The sequence below is a fragment of the Ictalurus furcatus genome, chromosome 6 (genome assembly GCF_023375685.1).
Source record: "Ictalurus furcatus strain D&B chromosome 6, Billie_1.0, whole genome shotgun sequence".
NCBI classification, from domain to species: domain Eukaryota; kingdom Metazoa; phylum Chordata; class Actinopteri; order Siluriformes; family Ictaluridae; genus Ictalurus; species Ictalurus furcatus.
In genome coordinates, this window is record NC_071260.1 from 25,016,463 (window position 1) to 25,042,042 (window position 25,580).

At 38.0% G+C, this 25,580-nt stretch overlaps 1 protein-coding gene across 1 annotated transcript; it reads right to left on the minus strand.

The window, feature by feature from the left end:
- Nucleotides 1–1,732: 1,732 nt before the first annotated feature.
- col28a2a (collagen, type XXVIII, alpha 2a) lies at nucleotides 1,733–25,580 on the minus strand. The gene is made up of 38 exons (XM_053627277.1): nucleotides 24,547–25,580; nucleotides 23,816–24,151; nucleotides 23,414–23,658; nucleotides 21,150–21,299; nucleotides 19,375–19,952; nucleotides 18,347–18,367; nucleotides 18,183–18,242; nucleotides 17,170–17,223; nucleotides 16,224–16,268; nucleotides 16,007–16,033; nucleotides 15,721–15,765; nucleotides 15,558–15,602; nucleotides 15,277–15,330; nucleotides 13,969–14,037; nucleotides 13,589–13,657; nucleotides 12,927–12,995; nucleotides 11,439–11,507; nucleotides 9,504–9,572; nucleotides 8,721–8,789; nucleotides 8,524–8,592; nucleotides 8,320–8,391; nucleotides 8,150–8,218; nucleotides 7,937–8,008; nucleotides 7,668–7,736; nucleotides 7,415–7,483; nucleotides 7,262–7,330; nucleotides 7,110–7,178; nucleotides 6,955–7,023; nucleotides 6,048–6,116; nucleotides 5,860–5,928; nucleotides 5,678–5,758; nucleotides 5,457–5,492; nucleotides 4,710–4,746; nucleotides 4,044–4,601; nucleotides 3,541–3,785; nucleotides 2,948–3,329; nucleotides 2,406–2,591; nucleotides 1,733–2,248 (listed from the first exon to the last, which is right to left on the minus strand). The coding sequence occupies exons 4-38, from the start codon at nucleotides 21,286–21,288 to the stop codon at nucleotides 2,241–2,243; spliced, it is 3,780 nt and encodes a 1,259-aa protein (XP_053483252.1). The 5' UTR covers nucleotides 21,289–21,299; nucleotides 23,414–23,658; nucleotides 23,816–24,151; nucleotides 24,547–25,580; the 3' UTR covers nucleotides 1,733–2,240.

A 25,580-nucleotide genomic window follows, 5' to 3' on the forward strand; every position in this document is an offset into this window, starting at 1 on the left:
CCATTGGAGCTCCGCGCCTTCCTCCAGCTTTCGCCCATCGGGTACTTTGCTGTAAAAGCAAAATATCTCTTAACATTTGATTTAAAAAAAAATAGTCAATGCCTGCTGTGCAAATTTGACACAGCAGAGCACCAGAGCTTTCAATAAAAGCACATGTTTCAGCCCAGCCACTTTGAAATTTCCGATGCCCCTCTGAATTCTTTCTTTTCGCCATCTCCAAAAACTAGGTAGGTAGCTGCTTGAATCTGAACATAAGAGGTTACCATAGAAACGCAAGTGGTTTGCCGTTGACTGGTGTCGTGACACGTGCGCACATACATGCACTGCATACAGCTTGAATTGTATTATTGTAAACTGACTTTTTATTCACTTCGGTAGGCTGTACGACAAAAGAATTGTTATTGGCTCATTTTCTGCAGGAAAATGACCTCTAGTGGTGTGTCTAAGTTTTTAATGATGATATGTTGGTGAAGGTTGAGACACCTGATGAGCCACACAATTTTTGTCAAATAGCCACATGTGGCTCGTGAACCATAGGTTCCTGACCACCAATATATCACCTCTGGAGCAGATAAGACTAACGTCCTTGTTCAAGGGCCCAAGGGGGTGGCTGTGTCTTTGGCTGGTGCAGCTGTAGCTGTGGCTGGGCCTGTGGAATCTGTGACTGTGGCTGGGGCGGCTGTAGCTGTACATCATCTACTTATGTAATCAAGAAAATGCCACTGACTGTTATGGCATTTTTATGGCAATTTTTATAAAATTTAATATGAATCCAACAACAATCAGCATTTCAGGTAATTCTACTTTGGTATCCTTTTAATTAGGCATAGGAAAAAACATGTAAAAATTTGTGAATGCAATTCATCTACAAACTCATTTTTAGTTCTGAATATAGAAAACAATGATTTTTAGCAAAGCATGTTTATAAAGGAAAGTTGTATATCTGTATATTACAATAGCATCAAAGCATGTTTTATATATATATATAAGTTCAGGGGATGAAGCTGGACTTGATCCAACTACATCAATAAGCTGTAAACGCCTAATAGGCTGAAAGGACTGAAATCTGACATGGTCTTCTGCTGTTGTAGCCCATCCACCTCAAGGTTCAAGGTGTGCATTCTGATATGCTTTACTTCACACCACAGTTAAGTTAAATTAAATTAAATTTCTCACCATTCTGTGTAAACACGTTCAAAGTCACTGAGATCACACATTTCCCCCCATTCTGATGTTTAATGTGAACAGTAACTGAAGATCTTGACCTGTGTCTGCACAATTTTATCCAGTGTACTACTGCCACATGATTGACTGACTGAATAACTGCATGTATATAGGTCTTATATAGACAACCTTAAACAACTTACTGAAGACTGTAGAACGTGTGAGCTAAACAAAGTCACACATTATGACACACTTTACGAAAACCTTTACATTTAATTAAAAAAAGTACAAAAGCATCAGTCATACACATTGTACTCACAGCTATTTTTAACATTTATCACAATTAAGATGTTATAGTTAACATGGTATTTAAAAAATATTTTTTAAAAATTATTTATCCATCATATTGCTACTAAGATATCAAGTAAAGAATACAAATACTAGTTTTCTACATATATTTAAAATACATACATACATACATACATATATATATATATATATATATATATATATATATATATATATATATATATATATATATATATATATATATATAGTAACTTATCCATTATGTTATGGTTATGAATAATTATGCAGCATGTCAATGCCTTTCCTGTGATTCAGAGACTTAACTTTATATATAAATTATATCAAAGTTACAGTTAAGTCTCTCTCTCTCTCTCTCTCTCTCTCTCTCTCTCTCTCTCTCTCTCTCTCTCTCTCTCTCTGAATCCACAGTGCAGAAAACCTTACATGGTATCAAAAAGGAGATGGATGAAAAAAATGAGGTATATCAGGAAATGAGTTGTTTGTGCAGTACTGAGAAAGAGAACAGGCAGAGTTACTTCATAAGCACTGCTCTAGTACAAAGCAGGTAATCACAGTAATCTTTTTTTTTTTTTTAATTTTCTCTTTCTTACACTTTTGTTAAACATATTTTCTGAACTTGCTGCAAGAAGGGTAATGTTCTGATTGCAGTTTCAGGGCAGTTGGTGAAGAGTTAAAAAAAAAGCATCAGTTCAGTCCATTTGTTTTGTTCTTTTTCAGTGTGAAAATATCATCCTCTGAGATACATTTTAACCTGCTGTGGAAGAAAGAAGAAATATAGATTAGCAAATATATACATTGAAAGGAATACACTAAGAAAATAAAAAGCAAATGTTCGGCATAGATTGCGTTAATAACAGTACTGAAACACAATTCAGCCAAGTTTGATTATGTATTACTTTTATGTAATATACCTATACTGGTAAGAACGCATGTCTTCTTGCATTCATTCTCAGTGTCAAAGCGGTTCTCGTTACCCCCGCATCCTCCATACCAGAACTGGGCACAAGAGTTTGCCTGTTTGTCATAGTACCAGCGGATGATGTAGTCTCGGCAGGTCCCCTGGCTCAGGACAAGGGAGCAACGAGGATCCAGAGGAGCTGCACACAAAGCATTACAGATCATGTAGAGCGAATAGCCTGAGTGTATAAAAACTGTTCTTGGGGCATTTTCACATATTCAATATTTAGTCTGTTTAAAATGAGCCCTGCTACATTTCCTACCCACAGTGCAGTTTGTTTGGTGTGAACATAACAATCGCACTCAGGTATGGTCAAAACACCCGATGGTCTTGGTTTGTATGACATGAATACATATGATACATATGATTGGAATGTGTGCCACAGAGTTCTAACATAGTTTTGCTAACCCCTTTAAAACTCCCGATAAAATCTTTGCATGTATATATTCATACATATTTATACTATATGATGGCGATTAGTTGATTCATTATTACCTGAGACTACAACAGGACGGGGCTGGGGCTGTACGTTCACTGAAGTAGATATAACAGATACCGATGAGGAAGAAGAGGACAATGTTGATGATGGTGATGATGATGATGATGGCAATGATGAAGAAGAAGAAGAAGAAGATGATGATGGCAGTGATGAAGAAGATGATGATGATGATGGCAATGATGAAGAAGAAGAAGAAGATGATGATGATTTTGGCAGTAATGAAGAAGATGATGATGATGATGATGGCAGTGATGATGATATGATGCTGGTGTGAGATGTTCTGCTGTTCCCATGCACAGGCTGTACAGATAGGACATCAGTGTTGACATCAGTTACTTTGTGGCCACCTTGGACTTGACTCCTTAAGTCTAAATCAATCTGGAGATGAAAAAAAAACAGATCAGTGTTAGAAAGTCCTTTTAAGCTAAGGACTTACCACAACTATTATGGTCTCATAAACCAAGTAATTTTTATTTTGAGTTCTTTCTTATTGTTTTATTTCATTAAGGGGCAGTATCTCTATCATCAGGTTCACATTTCCATTTCACAGCAAGTAATTTTTCTCAATAGGTCTAGCAAGTCTACAAACCTTAGCACTGAAAGGAGCAGGGTTGATTCGTTCGGAATAGGTTCCACTCTGAACTTTAACCCTGCTGTCAAATTCTTCTACATGACGACTCCCATAGCCATTATTCCCATATAAGACATTATTGTGGATATCGTAGCCATTGTGCCTGTATCCGTTGTGTCCATTGCCACCATTGGTGATGCGATTGTAGATGAGTGCTCCACTCTCATCCTCACAAAACTGACTTACGAGCTTAGACTCTAAAGCTGCAGAGGACAGACATTATTGTACATCTCAAAATGATAAGCTACAATTACACAACTACACTTTTACTACATATTTTGTGCTAATTGTTCTCTTTATATCTTGTTAGTCAGTTAAAACTGAGTTAAATTGGAGGTAGTACTGAAAATCAGAATTATATTTTTGAGAAGTTTTTGTCAGAGAGAAATGTTTTTAAATCATTTTGTGAATTCTTTAAGACCTATGGTTGAAAATTAAAATACTCTGCCACTCAGACTCACCAGGCAAGGTGTTAAAGTCATCAATAAGGTACATGTGCTCACTGTCTGGGTCAGAGGCAATGAGGTTAAGCTCCCTGAGAAACTCAGCCTGCGTAGGGTCTGATGTGTTAACAATCCCTAGAGCATACATTTCAATGTTAGCAGCATGGGCCTCCCTCACTGCCATGTCCAGCTTCACAGACTCTCTCTTATCTGTCTGTCCATCAGTGATGACGATGGCCACTTTGCTGACTCCGTTGCGGGCGCTGTAAAAAGCCTCTTGTGTAGCCTTGCGAATAGCTGTACCAGTGTATGTCCCCTCTCCCATGTATGGCATCTTCCTGATCGCCTGCTTGACATCCTGCTTGGTCATGTAGCGTGCCAGGTTGAACTCCAGATGGACATCCAGGCTGTATAGGATGAGGCCGATGCGTGTGGCATTGCGGCCTACTGTGACACGATCCACTAGTGCTATGACGAAGTCTTTTATGATTTCAAAGTTTTCAGGACCGACACTTTCAGAGCTGTCAATTACAAACACCAGCTCCATTGGCCTCTCCTTACATTTAATGCCACATCCTAGAAGTAGGAGTAATCCATACAAAACACATACAGTATTTTAGGTCAGATAATGCAAAGGTATTCTTTGTGCAAAATATGCTGTTTCACCTGAGTTCTGTTACTTACCACAAATCTCTTTGATCAGTTTAATGATGTCCTCTCTCTGGAAAACAATATCAGATATTCCGAGATGGAAAGTATGTAAGTAATTGTACTTCATATTTAAGTATTATTTTAGGGGATTTTAAAGATGTAAAATAGTTTTATTTGCATTTGCATTTTGACCTCCTAAGTACTTGTTACAAATCTCAAATATCACTATATATATATATATATATATATATATATATATATATATATATATATATATATATATATATATATAATTTAAAAAATATATATTTTTCTTTTCTGTGCATTTTACCTTTATTGAACACAAATAGTCATCTTTGCACAAAGTCAGATTTACTCAAATTTAAAAAATCCTACTGAATAGAAAAATTCTAATGAGCATGTGGTTGGAGTTTCTGTTAATTAAGTTTTTTTTTTAAAACAGTACACGCTATGAGCCTGCCCTAACCTTAAATTGAACCTTTGTAAATTTTCATAAGTTATGAATATGAGGTATGAAATTTCTAAGTGAGACCATGTTGAAAAAAATTATATAATTTCAGTTAAAATCATTTACATTTTATTTCAAATACCTGAGTACACTACATTTGAGTGAACGTTAAAAAAAACACACATAATTTTAAACCTTCAATTGTACATACTTTATACAACATGCATATTCCCACTTAAATTGCACCACTCTAGAATTTAAACATTTAACCACTTATCAGAGTTTATTAGTGGATACATTCAAAAACTTACTGTGAGGCCCATCTCGCCTTTTTCTCCAGGTCTTCCCTATGATAGTTACAGAAATGAAAACTTTTATCAGCTATGGAACAACACTTTATAGTTCACAATATGTTCACAATATAGCCATCAATTCCAGATGCTCTAAATAGTATATGATGTGGTGGGTTAATACAGTATCTAGGTCTAAAGCTAATTTAAGTTAATGTTCAGTACTTAATTTCTTGACTCACATATTGCCCAGGGAGTCCAGGGTCACCCATTTCACCTTTAACTCCCTTCATTCCTCTCTCACCATGCAAGCCTCTATCGCCCTGCAAGCATAAAAAATGGCACATTTTGTTTGAGGACATTAGCATAACAAATTTACTCTACCAATATACATATAAAACAACTAGACAAACACACACTTCACCTTAGCACCTGTGAGTCCCTCCCCTAGTGGTCCTCTTGGTCCAGTGACACCTGGTGGCCCCTGATCTCCCTGAATCATTCATGTGACAAAATATTTAACTCCCTGATTCACTGGAATGAATCACTTTAATCACTGTTTTATATACTGTATATAGCTATATTTCAAGAGAGAAACTGTGATTAACTTACTTTGTGGCCTTGAATGCCCTCTCCTGGGGGCCCGGCCGGTCCTGGTGGTCCTGGCCTTCCTGTGTTGCCCTTAAACAGCAGAACAAGATTATTTAGAGAAAGACAGACAGTTCGTCTTTCTCAACCTCCACAGCAACTAAGCAACCTTACCCACACATTCACTTCACAGATATAAATTCTTTTTGTCTGGACATGTGGGATGAAGCAAAAGTTGTGGACTCAGAGTCTTATTACTGTTGATGGTCATGGAGTCGTATTAAAGGCTATGAAACTGAGCTACACTGTTGTAATACTTTTTGGAGTGTGACACAAATTGTATTGTTAGAAAACTCATCTTGACATGTGTTATATTCTTGTTAACATATCTCATTGTCTTCATAAGCCCTCATAAGCTGCCTGGACTAAAAGATTAGTCACATGACAATATCAGGGCATACATTACTATGTAATGTGAATAGGTTGTGCCTGGATGAATATAAACTTAGCATAACACAGAATGGTCATTTGTTGGCCAGAAGGACACTCACTTTCCAAGATGAGTACTATAGAGTAGATAGGACCAAATCTGTGTGTGACTTGATGGAATACTGGGACTTGAACTGCCTTAAAAAATCACTAGACCACAATGTCATAGAAAATGTGTGGGATTATTTAGTATAGCAGCTGAAGCACCATACACTCTAGCTGTATTGCACATTAAGTCAATGAAAGTGTGGGCAAGAACTGACAGGAACAGTTTCAAGACACTGATGTCATCCTTATGACAGGATTGGTGACAGGATTGGTGCTGTTATTAAGGCAAGACACGTGACTATTTTTTGTTCTGCTAGCTTATTTTGCAGAAGGAACCTTGTGCATTTCTAATGAGGTGTGTGCAAGCAAAATGTAAAAGTGATTGTGGGCTTACCGGTGGCCCTTGAATCCCTTCACCTGTTGGGCCTGGCAAACCTGGTAAACCTCGGAAACCAACATCACCCTGTAACAAGTATGTTAAGCTGAATTGTAAACCAACATCACATACTTTTCTCTAGAATACTCATAGTAAAATTAGCTGTGGTCTACCTTTGGCCCAGGGTAGCCAATGCCCTCAGGTCCAGGCTCTCCGGGAAGACCTGGAAGACCAGGAGGACCCTGCAAAAGACAAACAGTTTTAACATGGGTGATAGAGGTGTAAGAATTTGTGGTGTTCTGTGTTCCTGTACTAATATACCCACCACTGGTCCGGGATATCCTTCACCTTTTGGCCCAAATGGCCCAGGAGGGCCAGAATTGCCACGGTCACCCTATTCAAGTCAGAATACAGCAACCATGAAATAATTGTGGTCTGTATTGTTTTTCTTTTATGGACTTTAGAGTATTACACATACCTTTGGACCTGGGAGCCCGTAACCTGTTTCTCCAATTGGTCCAGGAGGACCAGCAGGCCCTACATCACCCTAGAGGAACAGCGAGATGAAGTCATAGCATTATTCCTCCAATATGTCATAGCTGAATGTGATGAACTATACCACATTGTACTGAACACTGGAACAATGTTTCTTTTCATTGGCAATGGGCCTGTGCAATAAAGGCTTGCCAGAACATGTGGCATGATTTGGCATTTTGCATTAATTTTTTTACCTTTGGTCCTGCGATAGCTCGCCCAGGAAGTCCTGGCATGCCCAATCGTCCTGGTATTCCAGGCTCTCCCTACAAAAATGGCAGTTAAATTTTAAATACAGCACCATCTTAATACAACTAGATTAATGGCTACAGGCTGTTGTTCACATCATGTTGTTAATGTGAATAATAGCCTGTTGCCTGTTTTGGAAATAGACTGAAGCTGAGTAGGGAAATGTATTTAGACATTGACGGCTATGGATGCTGACATCTCCATGGTTGGTTCTCACCTTGGCACCTGAAGGGCCAGAAATGCCTGGTGGGCCAGGTAAACCTCTGACACCCCGCTGGCCCTGGTCTCCCTGGTAGATAAAGAGTAAATATTATTTTAATCATAAACTATCTTGATAGACCAATATATGGGGTTATTCAAGATTTTGTGATGCATATTCTTGATAGTTCATCAAATCTATGGCACCAAGAAGTATTGTCAAATGATTAACCTTTTCTCCTTGTGTGCCAATTCCTGCTGCACCTTCAGGTCCCCTCAGGCCTGAGGCTCCAGGCTCACCCTAACGAAGAAAAAGATAGGTAAAGAGCACATTACTTAATCAGGAATGGTATATAACTAGTATCTTAATGTGTTAAACTACATTCACATTGTCAGTTCTACCTTTTGGCCTGGAGCGCCATCCTCTCCAGGAAGTCCGGGTAAACCTGCCAGACCTGCAGCACCAGGCTCACCCTTGTGAAAGGAGAAAAATATGTTTGTACTTTCCATTTCTCACCATTCAACAAGAACAAGCCCCAACATCAGTACTATTGATCTGGATTTTGAACACATGCACTTAAGAAAAAGAAATCCACATAGTGGAACCTTTGGTCCAGGTTCTCCGATTCCTCTCTCTCCAGTGCTGCCAATCTCTCCTGGTAATCCTTGCTCACCCTAAAACATGGTGCAGATTGGTATTTAAAATACTATTTAATACAGATTAAATGCAGGTTAGTATTTGTAACATAAGCAATATGTTTTCGTTGGACATTGTATTGTACATTGTATTTAGTAACACTAACCTTTGATCCAGGCAGACCCTCTCCTGGTGGACCTCTTCCGCCTGGAGGCCCTCTTGGACCCTCCACACCCTGTTTATGAATGAAAATTCTATAAGGTCTTAAAGACTTTATTCAAAGTTTGTACACAATGCAGCATTGCTCAGATAAATACACAGAAATGAGTCTCAGTTATCCACTATTCAGACTTTGATACTTTGAATATCTACTCTGGGCATGACCTGTATCAACTCCAGCACGAGTACCATTTGTTTTAACTGGAATATTGGTCACTGTAAATGCATACAAATCTGTATGTACCATTTCAAGGCAATATTAAATATATGAAAATGACATTATGGAATAAATTATCTAACAAATCAACCATGGTTCTGTGACTCCCATCAAAAGCCCTTAAGCTTCAGGCGTTTGGTGATATTGATAATGATACTGAATAATGCTGTGGCCATTTTCTAGTTCATCATGCAAAATAATTGGGCTATTCTTGTGTAGAATGCTTCTCCATTATTAATTTATGTGGTGTCAAAGTGCTATTTCAGAGGCTGGCTGCCAATTAATGCAGGTGGACCTCAGAACTGAGATAAATTTGCAGAGATACCAAATTAATATCATTATCAGAACTAGGACTGTTCTAATAGGAAATCACCCCCCCCACCCCCAGGGAAAAAAAAAATAATGAAAGGCTGAATAAGGATTTTCAGTGAATTTTTTAACTGGAAATGGCTGTAGTGAATCATAGTGGATGAAGCACCAGCAGTATATTCATCATCTCTTAAATCATGGTACCTTCTCGCCCTGAATGCCAAACCCAGGAAGCCCAACTGGTCCTGGAGGCCCTGCAGGCCCAAACTCACCCTAAACACCATAAGACAGAGAAGAATGAGTCAGATTCAACTGCAGGAGACACAATACAAAACAGACTGAATATGCTTGATACAATGTAGCTACTAATTCTATACAGTGCTGTGAAAAAATATTTACATTTGTTTGATTTATTCTGTTTTTGTGTATATCTCATATTAAATAGTTTTAGATCTTCAAATGAAATACAACATAAAACAAAGGCAACCTGAGTAAACACACAATACAGTTTTTTTTGATTGAAGCAAAAAAAAAAAAGTTATCCAAAATCTATAACCAATGTGAAAAACTAATTGCCACCTTAAACTTAAAATCTGGTTGTGCCACCTTTAGCAGCAATAACTGCAACCAAACGCTTCCGATAACTGGAGATCAGTCTTTCAATTACTTCTTGGACTAGGACTTACTCCTATGCTTTGGATCGTTGTCTTGCTGCATAATCCAGTTGCACTTGAGTTTCAATTTACGGACTGACGACCAGACATTCTCCTTTAGGATTTTCTGGTAGAGAGCAGAATTATTTCCCCTCAATTATTGCAAGTTGCCCAGGCCCTGAAGCAGAAAAGCATCCCCACACCATCACACTTCCACCACTATGCTTGACCATATGTATGATGCTCTTTTTGTGGAATTCTGTGTTTAGTTTACGCCGGATGTAATGGGACCCCTGTCTGACAAACAGTTCCACTTTTGACTCATCAGTTCATGGAACATTCTCCCAAAAGGTTTGAGGATCATCAAGGTGGAGAAAATTCAGACGAGTCTTAATGTTCTTCTGGGTTAACAGTGGTTTTCGCCTCACCACTCCTCCATGGATGCCATTTTTGCCCAGTGTCTTTCTGACCTTTATTGATGCAAGAGAGGCCTGTAAGTCCTTTTGATGTTGTCCTTGGCTCTTTTGTGACTTGCTGGATGAGTTGTTGCTGTGCTCTTGGAGGAATTTTGGAAGGTCAGCCACTTCTGGGAAGTTTCACTACTGTGCTGAGTATTTCCATTTGGAGATAATGGCTCTCACTGTGGATCTTTGGAGTCCCAGAGCCTTTGAAATAGCTTTGTAACCCTTCCCAGACTGATGTATTTCAATCACCTTCTTCCTCAACATTTCTGAAATTTCTTTCAATTTTGGCATAGTGTGTTACTGTGTAAGAACTTTTAACCAACTTCATGCTGGTGAAAAAGTTCTAAGTGTTGATTTGATGGAACAGGGTTTGCGGTAATCAGGCCTAGTTGCGTCTAATCCAGCTGAACCCCATTATGAATTTAGTTTAATAGATTTGTGGAATTTGTAACTGGGAACAAATACATTTTCACACAGGCCCAGTTGGTATTGGATAACTTTTTTTGCTTCAACAAATAACATTATCATTAAAAAAAACTGTATTTTGTGTTTACTCAGGTTGACTTGATTTTTATCTTAGATTTTGTTTTAATTTCTGAAACAATTTAGTATGACATCACATACCAAAAACTAGAAGAAATCAAATGTTTGTTTTTTTTTAGAAATCAATTTTTCACAGCACTGTAGATTACCTTAATGAGTTAACTCAAAGTTAATGCTGTGCAGTATAAAGAATAGGTGCCTCAGTCTTAATGCACATTTACTACATGGGTATACATTAAGTCTTATAATGTATACATTGAGATTATAATGCATGTTGGAAATCTTTTAAGCCTTTCCCACAGGAAGATTTTTTTTTTACCATCCCATCTGTTATATCTCACTCCCCTCCCCCCCACTGTGGATAATGCCTCCTCAAAGGACCTTTACCCATCTTTTATGTAGTTCATTATGCCTTTTGTGTAGCAAGCATGGTGTGTTTGTGTGAACACCATTCATTAGCTGATTTATTTACAGCCCACCTTTTCTCCTTTGATTCCAGCGCCTGGTTGTCCCCTTGGGCCCCTTGGTCCGTCCGGCCCCCGGTCTCCCTGCCAAACAAAAGCAATTTCATCAGCCCTTTTGACCTTGAAATGCCCCCCCCCCCCTCCATAAGCCTAATTCAGTGCCAAGCTGATATTGTGCTTCAGAGTTCACCATAATTTCAGAATAATCAAACACCATTTTCTCCTTTTGGAAATTTCTCCTAGTTCTTGCTATTTGTGACACTTTATTTTCAAACCTGCTGTTGCCTAAACGCTCAGTGGTAGGTTTTTGACACCCACAGATGGAAGGCTAATAGCAGTCCAACATTCTTTTACTGCTGAATGTTGGTGGGTGGAGGATAATATGAGATTGCTTAAAATATATTTGGTGGTCTCACAGATATTCAGGAGTCACTAAATATATGACCTCGATATATCAACTCATGATTCACAAAAGAATTGCTGTGCAGGATAAGGAATAGGCGTTTCCTTCATATTACACATTTTCTACTTCTTAGTGGGGCATCACAGTGGTGCACCAGGGTTCCTAATTCGATTCGGAACTCTGGTTACTCTCTGGAGTTTTCCAAGTTCTCCCTACCTCACAAGAACATGCCTGTAGGCAGATTGACTACACTAAATTACCCCTAGGTGTGCATGTGTGTGCGTGATACTCTGTGATGGAATTACATCCCATCCATGTTACATTCCCTCCTTACACCAAATGTTTACCAGACGAATTTGGCTCTAGATCCACCATGACAGGGTCAATATAATTTATAATTATATATATATATTATATAAATATATCAATATAATATAACAGTCAATATAAACTGTTAGATTGTGAATGAAGAATGAATGATTGAATGAATGAATACACTCTTAGAACATTCTAAACCCTTCTTCACTTGTATTTCTGGAGAAACCCTTAAAGGCTCTATGAAGAGACCTACAATAGAGTGTATCCCAATCACAAAGAGCTCCTAATAGAACCCCCCTTTTTTTGGAAGCTAGGAATCCTTAATTATCCAATGGATCCTCAGATAACACTTTTTTAAGAGTGTAAGTGAGTATATAAAACGTATAAGTACTGTTTGAGCTTTATATAGTTAGCATGTAGAGTGGATGAATATGTACTATAGTCAGAAAGGTTAATTGTAGTGCAAACAAGAAGTCTACAGATACTTCACATGCATGACCTGAAATGGCTCTAATCTCAACTTGGCAATGATTTTATATAGGCACAGAGTTTATGAAATAGTTTATAAATCATTTTACGAATTTCAGCTGGAAGGATTATGGAAATAATTATCAAAATTATCAAAAGAAAATTTGTTTGCCTTTGTTACCTTATATTGCATTTTTTTTTCAACTAAAAAGCCTGTTATCATGAATTAAGTTCATGCATAGCAAATAATAGGTGAATTATTGTCAATGCTCTCTGTTTATGTGCTTTTATTTAGTGAAAATGGTCATGATTACCTTCAGTCCTGGATATCCTTCTCCCTGTGGTCCTTTTTCTCCTTGAACACCCTGTGGACCTTGAGGCCCCTGATTAAAAATATATATTTTGAGTTCTACATTAGGGAATGTAATATTAGAAAATTGCATCATCACATTTTTAGGGTAAATCATATGCTACTGTTCCATACTATGCATGTGCAAGCAAGTTATTTGCTGACAACAGATATGCATTTATTTGTAAAAACAGCCTTTGTGATCTTGAGAAAAACAGGAAGATGTACAGTACTGTGCAAAAGTCGTAGACACATTTTTTTTTTAGTACAAACTGTTATAGAAGGCTGCTGGATTTTGCTGCAAAAATAAGAAGCAAGTGTGACAGTCAAAATCTCCAGAAGAACCGTGGCTGCTTCTGCAAGATGCTCAATAAAACTTACAGCTCATTTCCTTATAAAACTGCACTAATCGTACTGGAGACTACTATTTTTAGTTTTATTTTAATTTCTTTGTCACACCAAATATTGCCTTTGTTTAATTTACTACTGTTTACTGCTCTTTATGGTATTTAAAATAATGAAGAAACATTTAATTTTATTATTTTGAAGGCATCTACAGCATTTCTTTGCATATGCGTAAAACCTTTGCACAGTACTGTATATGGTAATGGATCATTGTATACTCACAGGTGGTCCTGGTTCTCCAATTCCTGTTGGTCCAGGAGGACCAGGTCTACCCTGAAATCCCATATCACCCTGTGAATAAAAGAACAGAATGACATGTCCATGACTTAAATCTAGGTTTTGTACCATAATGAATTTTGTAGTAACTGATAGTGCCAGGCCAGTATAGCCTACAGTATGTGCTGTGGTGAAGTAAAAACCATTTTGAAGGTAATTATAGGAAAGAATGTGTGAAAACCTGGGGGGATCATTCAGCTTATAATTATCTTCGTATATGTTTTCATAGATTTATCCTATACAATAACATGTTAGAGAGAAGAGTGTTGAAGACTTAGACATGAAATCATAAACCTGGTGAAGAAGTGGGTGTGAAAGACACTGACCTTTGGCCCTGGAAGTCCAATCCCAGTCTCGCCCTGAAGGCCAGGTGGACCAGGCAAACCACGCTCACCCTGTCACAGCACAATAAAAATACATTGGAAATGAGTGCTAAGACATGATAATTTATGCACTTTTGCTTTTTTTTTTTTTTTGTTAAGTACAAGGAAATTAATTATAAATTTAGTCAATTTACATACTGTAGCTAAGATGCAGTGATACTTTGCAACTGATTTCATGCAGGCATCTGCTGCCCATCTGACTATAGCTCTATAAACATAAATAGTTCTAAAATATAAAGTGGAAAATCTGACTTTACCAGTATGAAGCTTCAAAGGTACATAATTACTGAATATCATATCTTAAATCAGTTCAAATCTGTCTGCTCCTCTGTACAGTGGTAAAGTATTTGGCTTTGTAGATCTGAACAAGTTATAGCTCATCTCTGTCAGACATGATGCCTTGGAGCTAACATAAACATAAAACAAAGGTAATCTTGCTATTAAAATTGGAAAGTGAAAGCTGTGCAGAAGGCTTGAAGTAGGGATTTCATTACAACTATTAAAATTGGTTTTCTCTGTGGTTTTTCATCCGTTTTCAGCCTGTCTCCTTACTTGTAGACCTGTTTTGATGCCTTTTTAATTAGCATTTTACCTCAAAGGTAAGATTGCAGTTAGCTAACAAAAATGCAGTTGTCACTAATTTAACAAGCGCATTGCCCCAACATGGCTATAATCCCCATTCCTAATCTTGTGGAGATATTTATAGAGTTGTGCCTCCCTCTGATGAGGTCCACGATGAGAAGTACACATTTTTCCCTTTCTTTCAGTGTATTCTGTTGTAGCTTGCTTTGTATACTGTACAAAGTGCAAAACTATCAGTGGTCCTACTGTACATCAAGCATCTCACCTTCTCTATTGTAATAGTGTCTGCATGCTGCTACATGTACAGGAGCCAATTAAATTTTTCCTTTTGTGAGAAACACCTTACTGGTGTTAATAACTGTCACGGCTGTCATTTAGAGTGGCTATTAAAAAGACAGCATCAAGAAAATACAGGCAGGTCTTTTGTGTGCGAGAGACAGAGACTCCCTACTGGGTATGTCTTCAGGACCTCTCGAGATACTTCCGGCAGTTAAATTACACAAAGCCAAACTGTTCAGCACATACATTATGAAAGAAACCTGGTGCAAACATGTAAAATATGGTGATTCCTGTGGGTTTCCTGTGTCATCTATGAGCTTTCCGCAGGTGTGCACGTTAAAGTAACATCTGTATGCTGTGGATAGTTGTTGGTGATTAGATGATACAAACCTTCTTGCCTTGCAAGCCTTCTGGTCCGATGTCACCCTGTGGTCCTGGTAAACCCTGCAGGTGAAGGACAAGCAGGTGTGCTTTAATATTATAGTGTTATATGACTGAACATTCAATTATGAAAATAACATAATCATAGCATAAGTCACTCATGATGGCAGAATTGTTGTGTGGCCTTGATTTAGTTCACTAAACCATGCACATACATTTTACTATACTTTATTTTACTGCTTGGTACCTCACATGCAATAATATATCATTATAGCTTCGCTTTCACCCACCTGCAACCCTCTGGATCCTCTTGTACCCACAGGACCTTCAGGACCCTAGGAGGTCATTTAATAACAGATTAAGAAACAACCAACAGACTCTACTAAAATAGTATTATCAAAATATATAATACTATGACAAATTAACACAATAAACTTTCATATTTATACCCACCCTGTCACCCTTGATTCCTGGTGTGCCACATTCACCTCTGTCTCCCTGTTGACAGATGAGACTATATGAAACTGATGTATATAAACATATAACTTTAAACTCTTAAAGTCTCAGGTTAATATTAAGGTATTTATCTTAGACCCTATTACTCATTAAGTACTATTAATTGTTCTGTAACTACATTGGAACCAATTGGATAAACTGTTACAAGAGTGAGGAATGAGAATCTGGACCTCTTCTGAGAGAATAAAGGGTTAATGAAATTAAATTAAAATGACAGGCATACCTTATCTCCTTTGTATCCAGGTTTACCCTACAATTAAGAAAAAAAGAAAGAAAGATGTTTATTAGCCAATATTTTGGATTAGCTAGTTGGCTTCATACAAACACTACATTACATCAACTAATGAAAATGCTGATGAAAATCAATGAGGCGGTGCTGATTGGCAGAAGTGTTTTTTGAGCCAGTCCAGACTCATCCTGACACATTTTTGCATACTCACCTCTGAGCCATCACGACCAGGAAGTCCACTCAACCCACCTTCACCCTGGAAGAACAGGATATTAAGTTATTCAGTTACTAAAATTAAGATCTTAATTTTAATTTTTGTTTTACATTTATGTGTCTTGCCAGACCCATATCTCCCTGCAGTTCTCGCCTGGTTTCCTCTGAAGCTAAGCAGGGTTGAGCCTGGCCAGTACCTGGATAGGAGAGCTCCTGGGGAAAACTAAGGTTGCTGCTGGAAGTGGTATTATTGAGGCCAGAAGGGGGTGCTCACCCTGTGGTCTGTGTGGGGCTTAATGCCCCAGTATAGTGATGGGGACACTATACTGTAAACTCAGCACTGTCTTTCGTACTCTCTGCGGTCATTAAAAATCCCAGGACACTTATCTTAAAAGAGTAGGGGTATAACCCGTGTCCTGGCAAAATTCCCCGACTGGTCCTTCTCTATCATGGCCCCCCTAATCTAATTCCTAAATTGGCGACATCACTCTCTCCTCTCCACTAATAGCTGGTGTGTGGTGGTTTTCTATGACTACACACTATGACTGCTGTCGCATCATCCAGGTAGATTCTACACACTAGTGGTGTTTGAGGAGACCCCCCCCCATGTAATGCGCTTTGAGTGTCTAAAAAAGCGCTATATAAATGTAACTGTAACAAACTAACTAACTATCCCTGTGTACAGTAACATTTTCCTATATACCTTTACTCTAAATTACATGAATATGATTTGGATTACAAGAAATGACTTGAGTTGACTTGTCTGTTAGCTCCAGCAGCAATCCATATATTACATGACAATGTTTTTTTCTGACACAATTTGCATCACTTCCATCCTGAGGAATGCAAGCTATGCATTAGGGAAATAGTCATTTTGCCATTATGTGCATACACGTGTATCAGCAAATAGGACACTGAGACACTGTTGATAGAGGGGTTCTGACCTTTTGACCTTTAGGCCCAGGGGTTCCATCGTCACCTGGGCGACCTTTCTTTCCCTGTGAAATTATTTAGAAGATCTGTGTTAGTGGAAGTCAGTGCAGACATTACATATGTTTCTGCTAAATGAGTGAAAAAAGCCAGTGACCTCATCTGTCTGACTGAAATAATGCCAAAAGCAGAGAGAGGAGATATTGTATAGTTCTGTAGCTATGGAAACTAAAGAAAAGAATGGGAAACTGACACACACACCCTGTAGGCAGTAAAAACAGAGAGAGAATAAAAGCACTAAGGAGCTATATAGGTGCCTGTGTGTGCATGTGTGTGTGCGTGTGTGTGCGTGCGCATGTGTGTGTGTGTGTGTGTGTGTGTGTGTGTGTTTGTATGTGTCTGTGTGTGCGCGTGTGTGTGTGTGTGTGTGCGTGTGTGTGTGTATGTGTGTGTGTAGGCTACATATTCCACTTGCATGTCTTTTGGCAGAAGGCTGAGATTAGAATGTTTGGAATCTTCACGAAGTGAAAGCACCTGAATAATGATCTACTACTCACACATTGCCCGCCTTGTGATCTCCTGTCACTTCAAGCAGAACGGATCATGTTCAACCTCCACTTTATTGAAAGCTTCATACAAATATCTACCTCATTCTGTGACTGTGGTCAGGGAATAAAAGTTGGGGAATGAGGGTTCTTAGTGTTAGAGGAGTGGGGGACGTTTAATAGGACCCTCATCAGTGTCCATACTGTTTTGATAATAACATGCATACAAATGCTTGTACAGAACCAATGAAACATTCACTTCCAGGAACTTCAACACATCCTTTTCAGTATTAAGGGAGCTAAACATATGGAAGTAAAAGTCAAACAGCAGAACAAAAAACTGCAATTATCCCCATTCTCACAAAGCAAGAAATTGTTATTATTATTATTATTATTATTATTATTATTATTATTATTTCAAAAGTTTTAATCTTGCCTACAGTCTATTCTTTATTCCTAAGTTTAGAAGTGAAAATACTCACTGCTGCGCCACTTGATCCTTTTTCGCCCTTCTCACATGCACATTTCTGAGACACAGGGCACTTTAAACAAACAAAAAAAAGAGTTGTTTGAAAATGTGGCAATTATATCAATTAAACTGGACGTCAATAGAGAATCATTAAAAAATAGGCAAAGTATTACGTACCTCATCTTCTGCTAGTTGAGCCTGTGAGGAGGCAAAGGAAAACAAGAAAAGTCTCTCAATTACATAAAACACACTTTGAGTTATGATACAGCCCAAAAGACAAAGGTAAATAATCCAAATCATTTCAGCAGGTCATTAATGCCAATATAACTTCCAGAAGCTACTACTAGCAATTCTATCTTGTAACAGTATGTAGAGTGCAAGGCATAAAGGTTAAAGACATATTACTTTCAGCTCACATCACATTGACAAAAGACTTTATAGTGATGCACCATTAAAATGCTTTAACTGATATTGCCCTGTTGCATTTGTGTATCAGGCCATGCCATTTAAAGCTCTGATTTATCCTGTTTTTTCTTTCAAAAGAAATCACAGTTGAACAGAAAGTATGGGTCACACACGTGGTAAAAAATAATACAATAAACGTCTGCAGAGTTCTCCAACCACGAGGAATGCCAAGGGGATAACAACAGCTTAAGACAAGTACTGACAGTTTAGGTATGATTTGGATGAATACCAAAGAAGAAAGAATGACAGGAGAACTGTTTAACGCAAACATAAACATAGCTAACATATTTGTGTGTCTGTTCAAATGCAAACTGAAAACAGTGGGTGTTCAGAATTCTGCCTGGATACTGTACATTTGAGTTTAATGTTAGAATGTATTCACAAAAATCTTATGTGGGCAGCCTACTGAATATAGTAGCAATGAAGTCCTGACAAATTTGTTTTAGGAACACTTTTGAAGAAAATTAACCAGGTATGGCTAATTCCTGGGCTTAAAGACTTCCTAGTGATCTTTTACTTTTTGTAATCTTTGAAGATTAAGGTGAAATGTAGCACACACCATGCATATGTCTACTCTTAATGACACTTGATGACAATGTGTTCTGAACTGTAACACTACACTGTCAATAATGCGCTTCATCAAACAATATCATACACATTACTACAAGGCATTCTGTTATTCACCTTTGACAGTCCTGATTGAAATGAAAGAAAAGTTCGAAATGTGCCATCATACTCACAATCTCACCAAGGATCTTTTCAGTGATGTGTATATCTTGAAGGTTATGGAGGAAGCGGGAGGGGGGTGTGCTGGCTAGCAGCCTCAGACGTGCGATGTTGGCAGGCTCATTGGCAACGTGTGTGATGCCGATGGTGAAGAACTTCACTCCCTGATTCTTGGCATCAGCAACGGCTGAAAAGATGTCAGGATTCCTTGGGTGGGTGACACCATCTGTAAAAAGCAGTGCAATTTTGATGCCACCTGCTCTGGACTCCTCGGAAAAGATCTTCGTCATGTTGGTAATAGCGTAGGTAGTATAGGTGCCGTGGCCAATATAGCCCATGGGAGTGATGCTGCTTTTGAAGTTCTCGATGCCCCTCCAGTGTTTGAATGTTTGCTCAATGATAACATGACTGCTGTACTGTAGTAATGACACTCTCCAGCTCAATTTGCGCCCAGTGTTCAAACGGATGCTCTGCAGACCATCCACAATGTCCATGGAAAACTTTTTCTCCTGCTGGTGATGGCCCTTGGCACTTTCTGAGCTGTCCACAAGGAAGGCCAATTCAAGACCACAGTCTTCATCCAAAATGGCTGCTGTAAAACAGAATAAAAAAATATTGCACCCTTGTGTTTGTCTGTGGAACAATAGACACAGTCCATTATTCTCTTGGCGTTCCCTTACCTTTTACCTAAATCAAACTTTTCGGATCAGGGCTAATCCCACGTTTTGGTTTATTCTAGCAGTGCCATGTTTTAACTATTAGCTTGGCACATACCAGGATTTAACACTTGTCAGGTTACTGTTCAGTAAGCAGAGAAACCCATTATGGATAAGCAAACACATGGCCATAACTATGTGGACACAGAGGTCCATGCCCTGTAGTTGCTGAAGGTTTCATCCCCCCCCCCCCCACCTTTTACATAGCATCTCCAGTCGTCAAATTATTTATGTAAGCAGTGACCTCCTGACAATGAAGTGACAGAATGAGAAACATTGTATTCCAAGACCCAATCAGCAGTGTTTATCTGGTTCTCTTTATTGGTTCTGACCTCAGAGTGCATGAGGAGAACACTTCTGGTTTGCCCATGCACTTAATCACCCATTATGTTTAGCTCTCACAGGACTCCACAAGCATGGTCAAGCCAGCCCCAGTAAAAACTGGAGCATGCATATATGCAGGGTTTTATGGTAACCACCAGATGTTTGGGAAAAGAAGTTGCTACTCGTCTGTTTTAGTTAAGATGTAGACACTCGAAAAGTTACATTATTAATTACTGTATGTAACACTTTTTTCCTAGAATAAATTGTTTGTTTTGCATACATTTCAAAAACATTTGATTTTTAAGTAAATATAATACACAAAATATTTAACCTCTCCATTCTATAATTTACAATAACTTGATAAAATAGCTTGTGGACCTCAATCAAATTTTTGCTCCTGGTTAAGGCCCTGGACAAACAATACTGTATGTCAATATCAGTAAGAATGCCTCAGGGCTAGGATAAAATATGTGGCATTACTGGATGGATCTTTTATACATAAAATTTGCAGATCATTTATTGTTTTATGTTTTGCAGATTTCTACTGAATGACAAAAATAAATTACTTTCTTATGCTCAAATACATAAGAAAGAGTGCATTACTGTCAGCCTTTGACATATGTTTTAAAATAAAATTAGTACTTCCTCTTAATTAATTTCAGTTGGTACTCTGAAAGGTATACCCACATTGAAAAGACAAAAGTATAACACAGCAGATGGCATGTCTATGCTTTTATCACATGTCTTACCTCCATCATATTTCAGGTAGTTTGTTGTTTGACCATTAACCCTGGTTCTCCTCTCTCCTGTCTTTTCCTCGTAATAATCCTGTGTGAAGACCCCCAGCAGTCCTGTCAGCAAGAGGAGCCAGCTCAACCACTGACCCATGGCTCACACTCCTGCAACAGTATAAACTGCTCAGTTCATACATGAATCATTTTCAAAATCATACTGATCCATTAAGGGAATATTTACTTGTGTATAGTACTGAATCATCTCAAAACTTTAACCAAGCCTCCTTACATTTGTTTACATATTTTGGACATATGATATGCAGTAAATTCAATATATGTCTTAAGTGTCCATGATATTTTAATGTACTGTACAGGCAAGAAAACATGTTCAGTTTAGACACACAAGTTCTTTCTTTGTTTAGGCCTTGCTTTACAAACTGTTACCAAGGTGTTTTTTTTTTTTTCTTAGCCTATAAAAGTGAACTATGGTATCACACAAGGTTCAGCTTTAGCCAACCCCCCCTTATTCTTTCTCTATACCCAACTCCTTGAACATATAATGTGCAAACATAATGTTGGTTTTCACTTCTCTGCTGATAATAAACAAATAGTAGCTAGGTTTAGAAGCATATCTATGCAAGATCAAAGACCATAAAAGTCTGTAGGAATGGAAAATCGCTTCTACTAAAGTTTGTTGGGTATTAAATCTGCCTGCAATTAGGTTGACCTTTTCACCATTCAGCATGATTACTATTCCATGAAACCAAAGATTGCACAGAATTGTGTAGAACTGGTGTAACCCCAGATACTGGTTCATCCTTGTTACGATGTACAAGTCAAAACACGAGTAAAGAGTTTATATGAGTTGAGTCTAAAACAGCATATTATTCGACAGACTAAACCTACATGTTACTGGGGTTAATCAGGTCCATTCCCCACATCCATCCTAGAATGATCTCACACCCCTTTGACCATCATTGCATACCTGCACTTTTAAATGATACTGTAAGGATTATCTTGTGGACTGTTTGACATCCTTAGAGAGAATGTTCATTATGCTGCTATGGAACCCTTCCCCCCAAATTTGCTGCTACTAGACCACTTTCTCCCCATCCTACTGCTACTCGGACCATTTTCCTAATGTATCATTGTTATTGAGATCATTCTAACCATTAATTAACCAATCTAACCAATAATAAACTCCTTAAATATTATTGTGTTGGCCTTTGCAGTTACCCTGCATTGTTTTCTGTTTCTTGTATTTCTTGTGCTCATCTTACACTCTTGTGTTTTTGGACTTTATGTTGTCTTGTGTATCATGCTGCTGTATTAGTGGGTGTTGCCCCATGGCCCTAAAAAATGGCATTTCATTCCAATGTATTCATTCCAAGATACATGCAGCAATGACATTAAAATCCACTTGACTCGACTCTAGTGAAACCCTAGCCTGTTGGGTATGTGTTTTCTTAATGCAGCAGTTTGCATCCTTACCTCATCCCTAGAAGGCATTTTATGCAAATGACTGCCGATTAAGTTCAGCACTGACTCTACAGTCCTGCTTATGATGCTCAAAGCTCTAAATCTTTCAACTCCGGTATATTTTGATGAACTCTACAAGTAATATAGCCTATCCTGAGCGCTTCACTCAACTGATGCAGGCCTACTTTTAATCCTGAGGATCACTTGCAGCTCAGTTGCGTGAAGTGCACAGGATCTCTTGAAACAATATTACAAAATATTTTCTGTTTTTAAAATCATATGAACAACTTTCTTGTTTACACTGGGCTAGTTATAGTTAAACATGTTAAATGTATTTTTTAATGATGTAGTAAATCTCACAGATTTATAGCATTTATAGTTGAAGTTCAATATTTTTCATATGTAAAGTCAAAAGGAAATAGAGCTATGTAAATAAAGGTTCTTCTTCTTCTTCTTCTTCTTCTTCTTCTTCTTATTATTATTATTATGTTAGTGAAATAGTATAGTAACAGTATACAAGTACAGAAAAAAGGGAGAAAATGCTGCACAAACATCTCTCATTGTTGTGAAATGGGTTTCCATGGTATCACTTTGGCACCCAAGGCAAGACACATAACACTGCACTAAAGAGTGCAACAGTCTCTACAATAAAAGAGAAAAAAATCCTACACTTAATCTTCCAAAACAACACGAGCTCTCAGCTTAATAAACACTTAATAATTATGATGTGATAAGAACTCATATTATTATTTTCATTATTATTATTAGCCTATAGTATTATAGTCAATGCAGTTACCCACTCTCTCTTGTCTGCAAAGCTCCTTAAAGATGATTATCTGTCCAGGTGTGTTCTGTGTCCCTGTGTGAAAGCAACGTGTGTGTAGATCAACTCCAGCATCAGTTCCAGTCAGTTTCGTGAGTGTGCTGCAGTGGTGGGCATCCTGAAGCTGGGCTTGTGAATAAGATCCTGCTACTTTCTGTCCCTCTTTTAAAGAGAGGAGGGATCTCCACATTGGCTCCTCCAGAACTCCCACTCAGCCCCTGGCTATGGAGGAGGGGAGAAGAGGAGAGGTCGAAAATCTGACTTTGACTATAGCTTTGTATAGCAGACAATGTTTCTGCAAATACATCAGATGCATAGATGATATACAGTATGTCATTTAACTGTACTGAGGTAATTTAGAAAGGGGAGGGGAAATTACATTTCGTATTTATGAAGCCTTTCTGGAGTGTAGCATGGGATGCTGCAGGGTACAGAAACTGCAAGTCAGTGATGTCATGTAGCTGTTTATTTGTAGCAGACTTAAACTCTTGAAAATGACAGTATGGTAGTATATTTAATTATAGCATATTATACATACAGTAGACTAGTTCAAAAAACAGACTTACGTAAAAACCACAATGAACTCTCTTTTACTTTTACACTATCCGTTGTTACCCAGGTCAGGATGAGTTCCCTTCTGAGTCTGGTTCCTCTCAAGGTTTCTCCCTCTTAACATCTTAGGGAGTTTTTCTTTGCCACCGTCACCACCGGCTTGCTCAATAGGGATAAATTCACACACTTAAAATCTGCATCCCGTGTTTATATATTTCTGTAAAGCTGCTTTGAGACAATGTCCATTGTAAAAAGAACTATACAAATAAAACTGAATTTAATTGAATTGAAATTATATAATGAGCTCATTTTCATGTTTAATCTTTATGTAATAACTCTAATAACCAAACACCACAAAATGCCCAGTGTTGTATGAACACTACAATAGTGTCTTGACACTGAAACAAATATGGAACACGCATGATATAGCAGCATCACTGTCATAAACTCAAGAAGGAAAATGTTACCTGTTCTTGGCACAGTGATTATATTCTGCAGCACATAAAGAAAACATGACTGAGTGTGTGTGTGTGTGTGTGTGTGTGTGTGACTTGTGACCTGTGTGCAGGTATGATGCAAGTAGTTGCATGTCTGGGGCAAACTGTGGAGGCAACCAGACCCTGATGCGCCAGGAGACCAAGCTGTATGCTCTGATCCCTGCAGGGTACAGACATGCTGAGCTGACACTATGGAATGCGCCTTCCTGAATCACGCGAGCCAAAAATCCCAAAGAAAGGAGTGAATTAATTCAATACACAGATTACACAAAAGGTTACTCTATTACTGAAAACATTATTGCAGTGCTACTACTGAAATATGACTGAATGACATGATTTCAGAATGATTTATGAAAATGAAAATGTACTGAATTCATACCTGTCCTCTGCTTCCTGTCTAGCATTTTCTGCCACATTCTTCTTCTTTTCTAACTAATTTCCTCTTGTTTATCCTGTAAAATAGTGTAACCAAATTTAACAACACTTTATTTTTGTAGAATAAAACAAACGTTAGACTCTAGTGTTAAAGCATAACACGAAATTATCTCACAAGAGAATCCTGCAGGGTTTTTTTTAAATGCATACTTGCCCTTTAAAAAGCACTTTTAGAAATCAAACCACGAAAGCACTTTTAGAAATCAAAACATAAAAATTCCAATCATAAAAAAATGAACAAATAAAAACAAAACAAATAAAAATGGCAAATCAAAAGGAAATACTGAGTTGACACTATGGAATGCTCCTCCCTGAATCACGCGAGCCAAAAATCCCTAAGAAAGGAGGGACCTTATTTTTTTGTCCCATTCCAGAGATACATCCTAAGATGTTACTTTGCAAAGGTTGCAGTTGCAGTGTTAGGAGAGATTTTACTGTGAAAATGAAGAAGAATATGTCAACATACTAGAGAATCTCTATAGCCTCAGTGTTCAGTGTAAACCAGATGAATCATACACAGCCCAGCCCTTTAGCATCAGGAAATTTACTCTGAAGTCAAGTATAGACACGAACCTACTTCATTTTCATGCACTCATAGGATATGATGTAGTTTCCATTATCTATCAGAGAATTTAATGCACTTAATATTTTCACACTGCA

Bases quoted from the DNA above. Each gene is read 5' to 3' on its own strand.
- col28a2a (XM_053627277.1), bottom strand. From the start codon at position 21,288: ATGGGTCAGTGGTTGAGCTGGCTCCTCTTGCTGACAGGACTGCTGGGG. The intron at 8,790-9,503 runs GTACCATGATTT...ATTCATAAACAG, and splicing joins TTGGCATTCAGGGCGAGAAG to GGTGTGGAGGGTCCAAGAGG. The intron at 8,009-8,149 runs GTTAATCATTTG...TTTATCTACCAG, and splicing joins TTGGCACACAAGGAGAAAAG to GGAGACCAGGGCCAGCGGGG.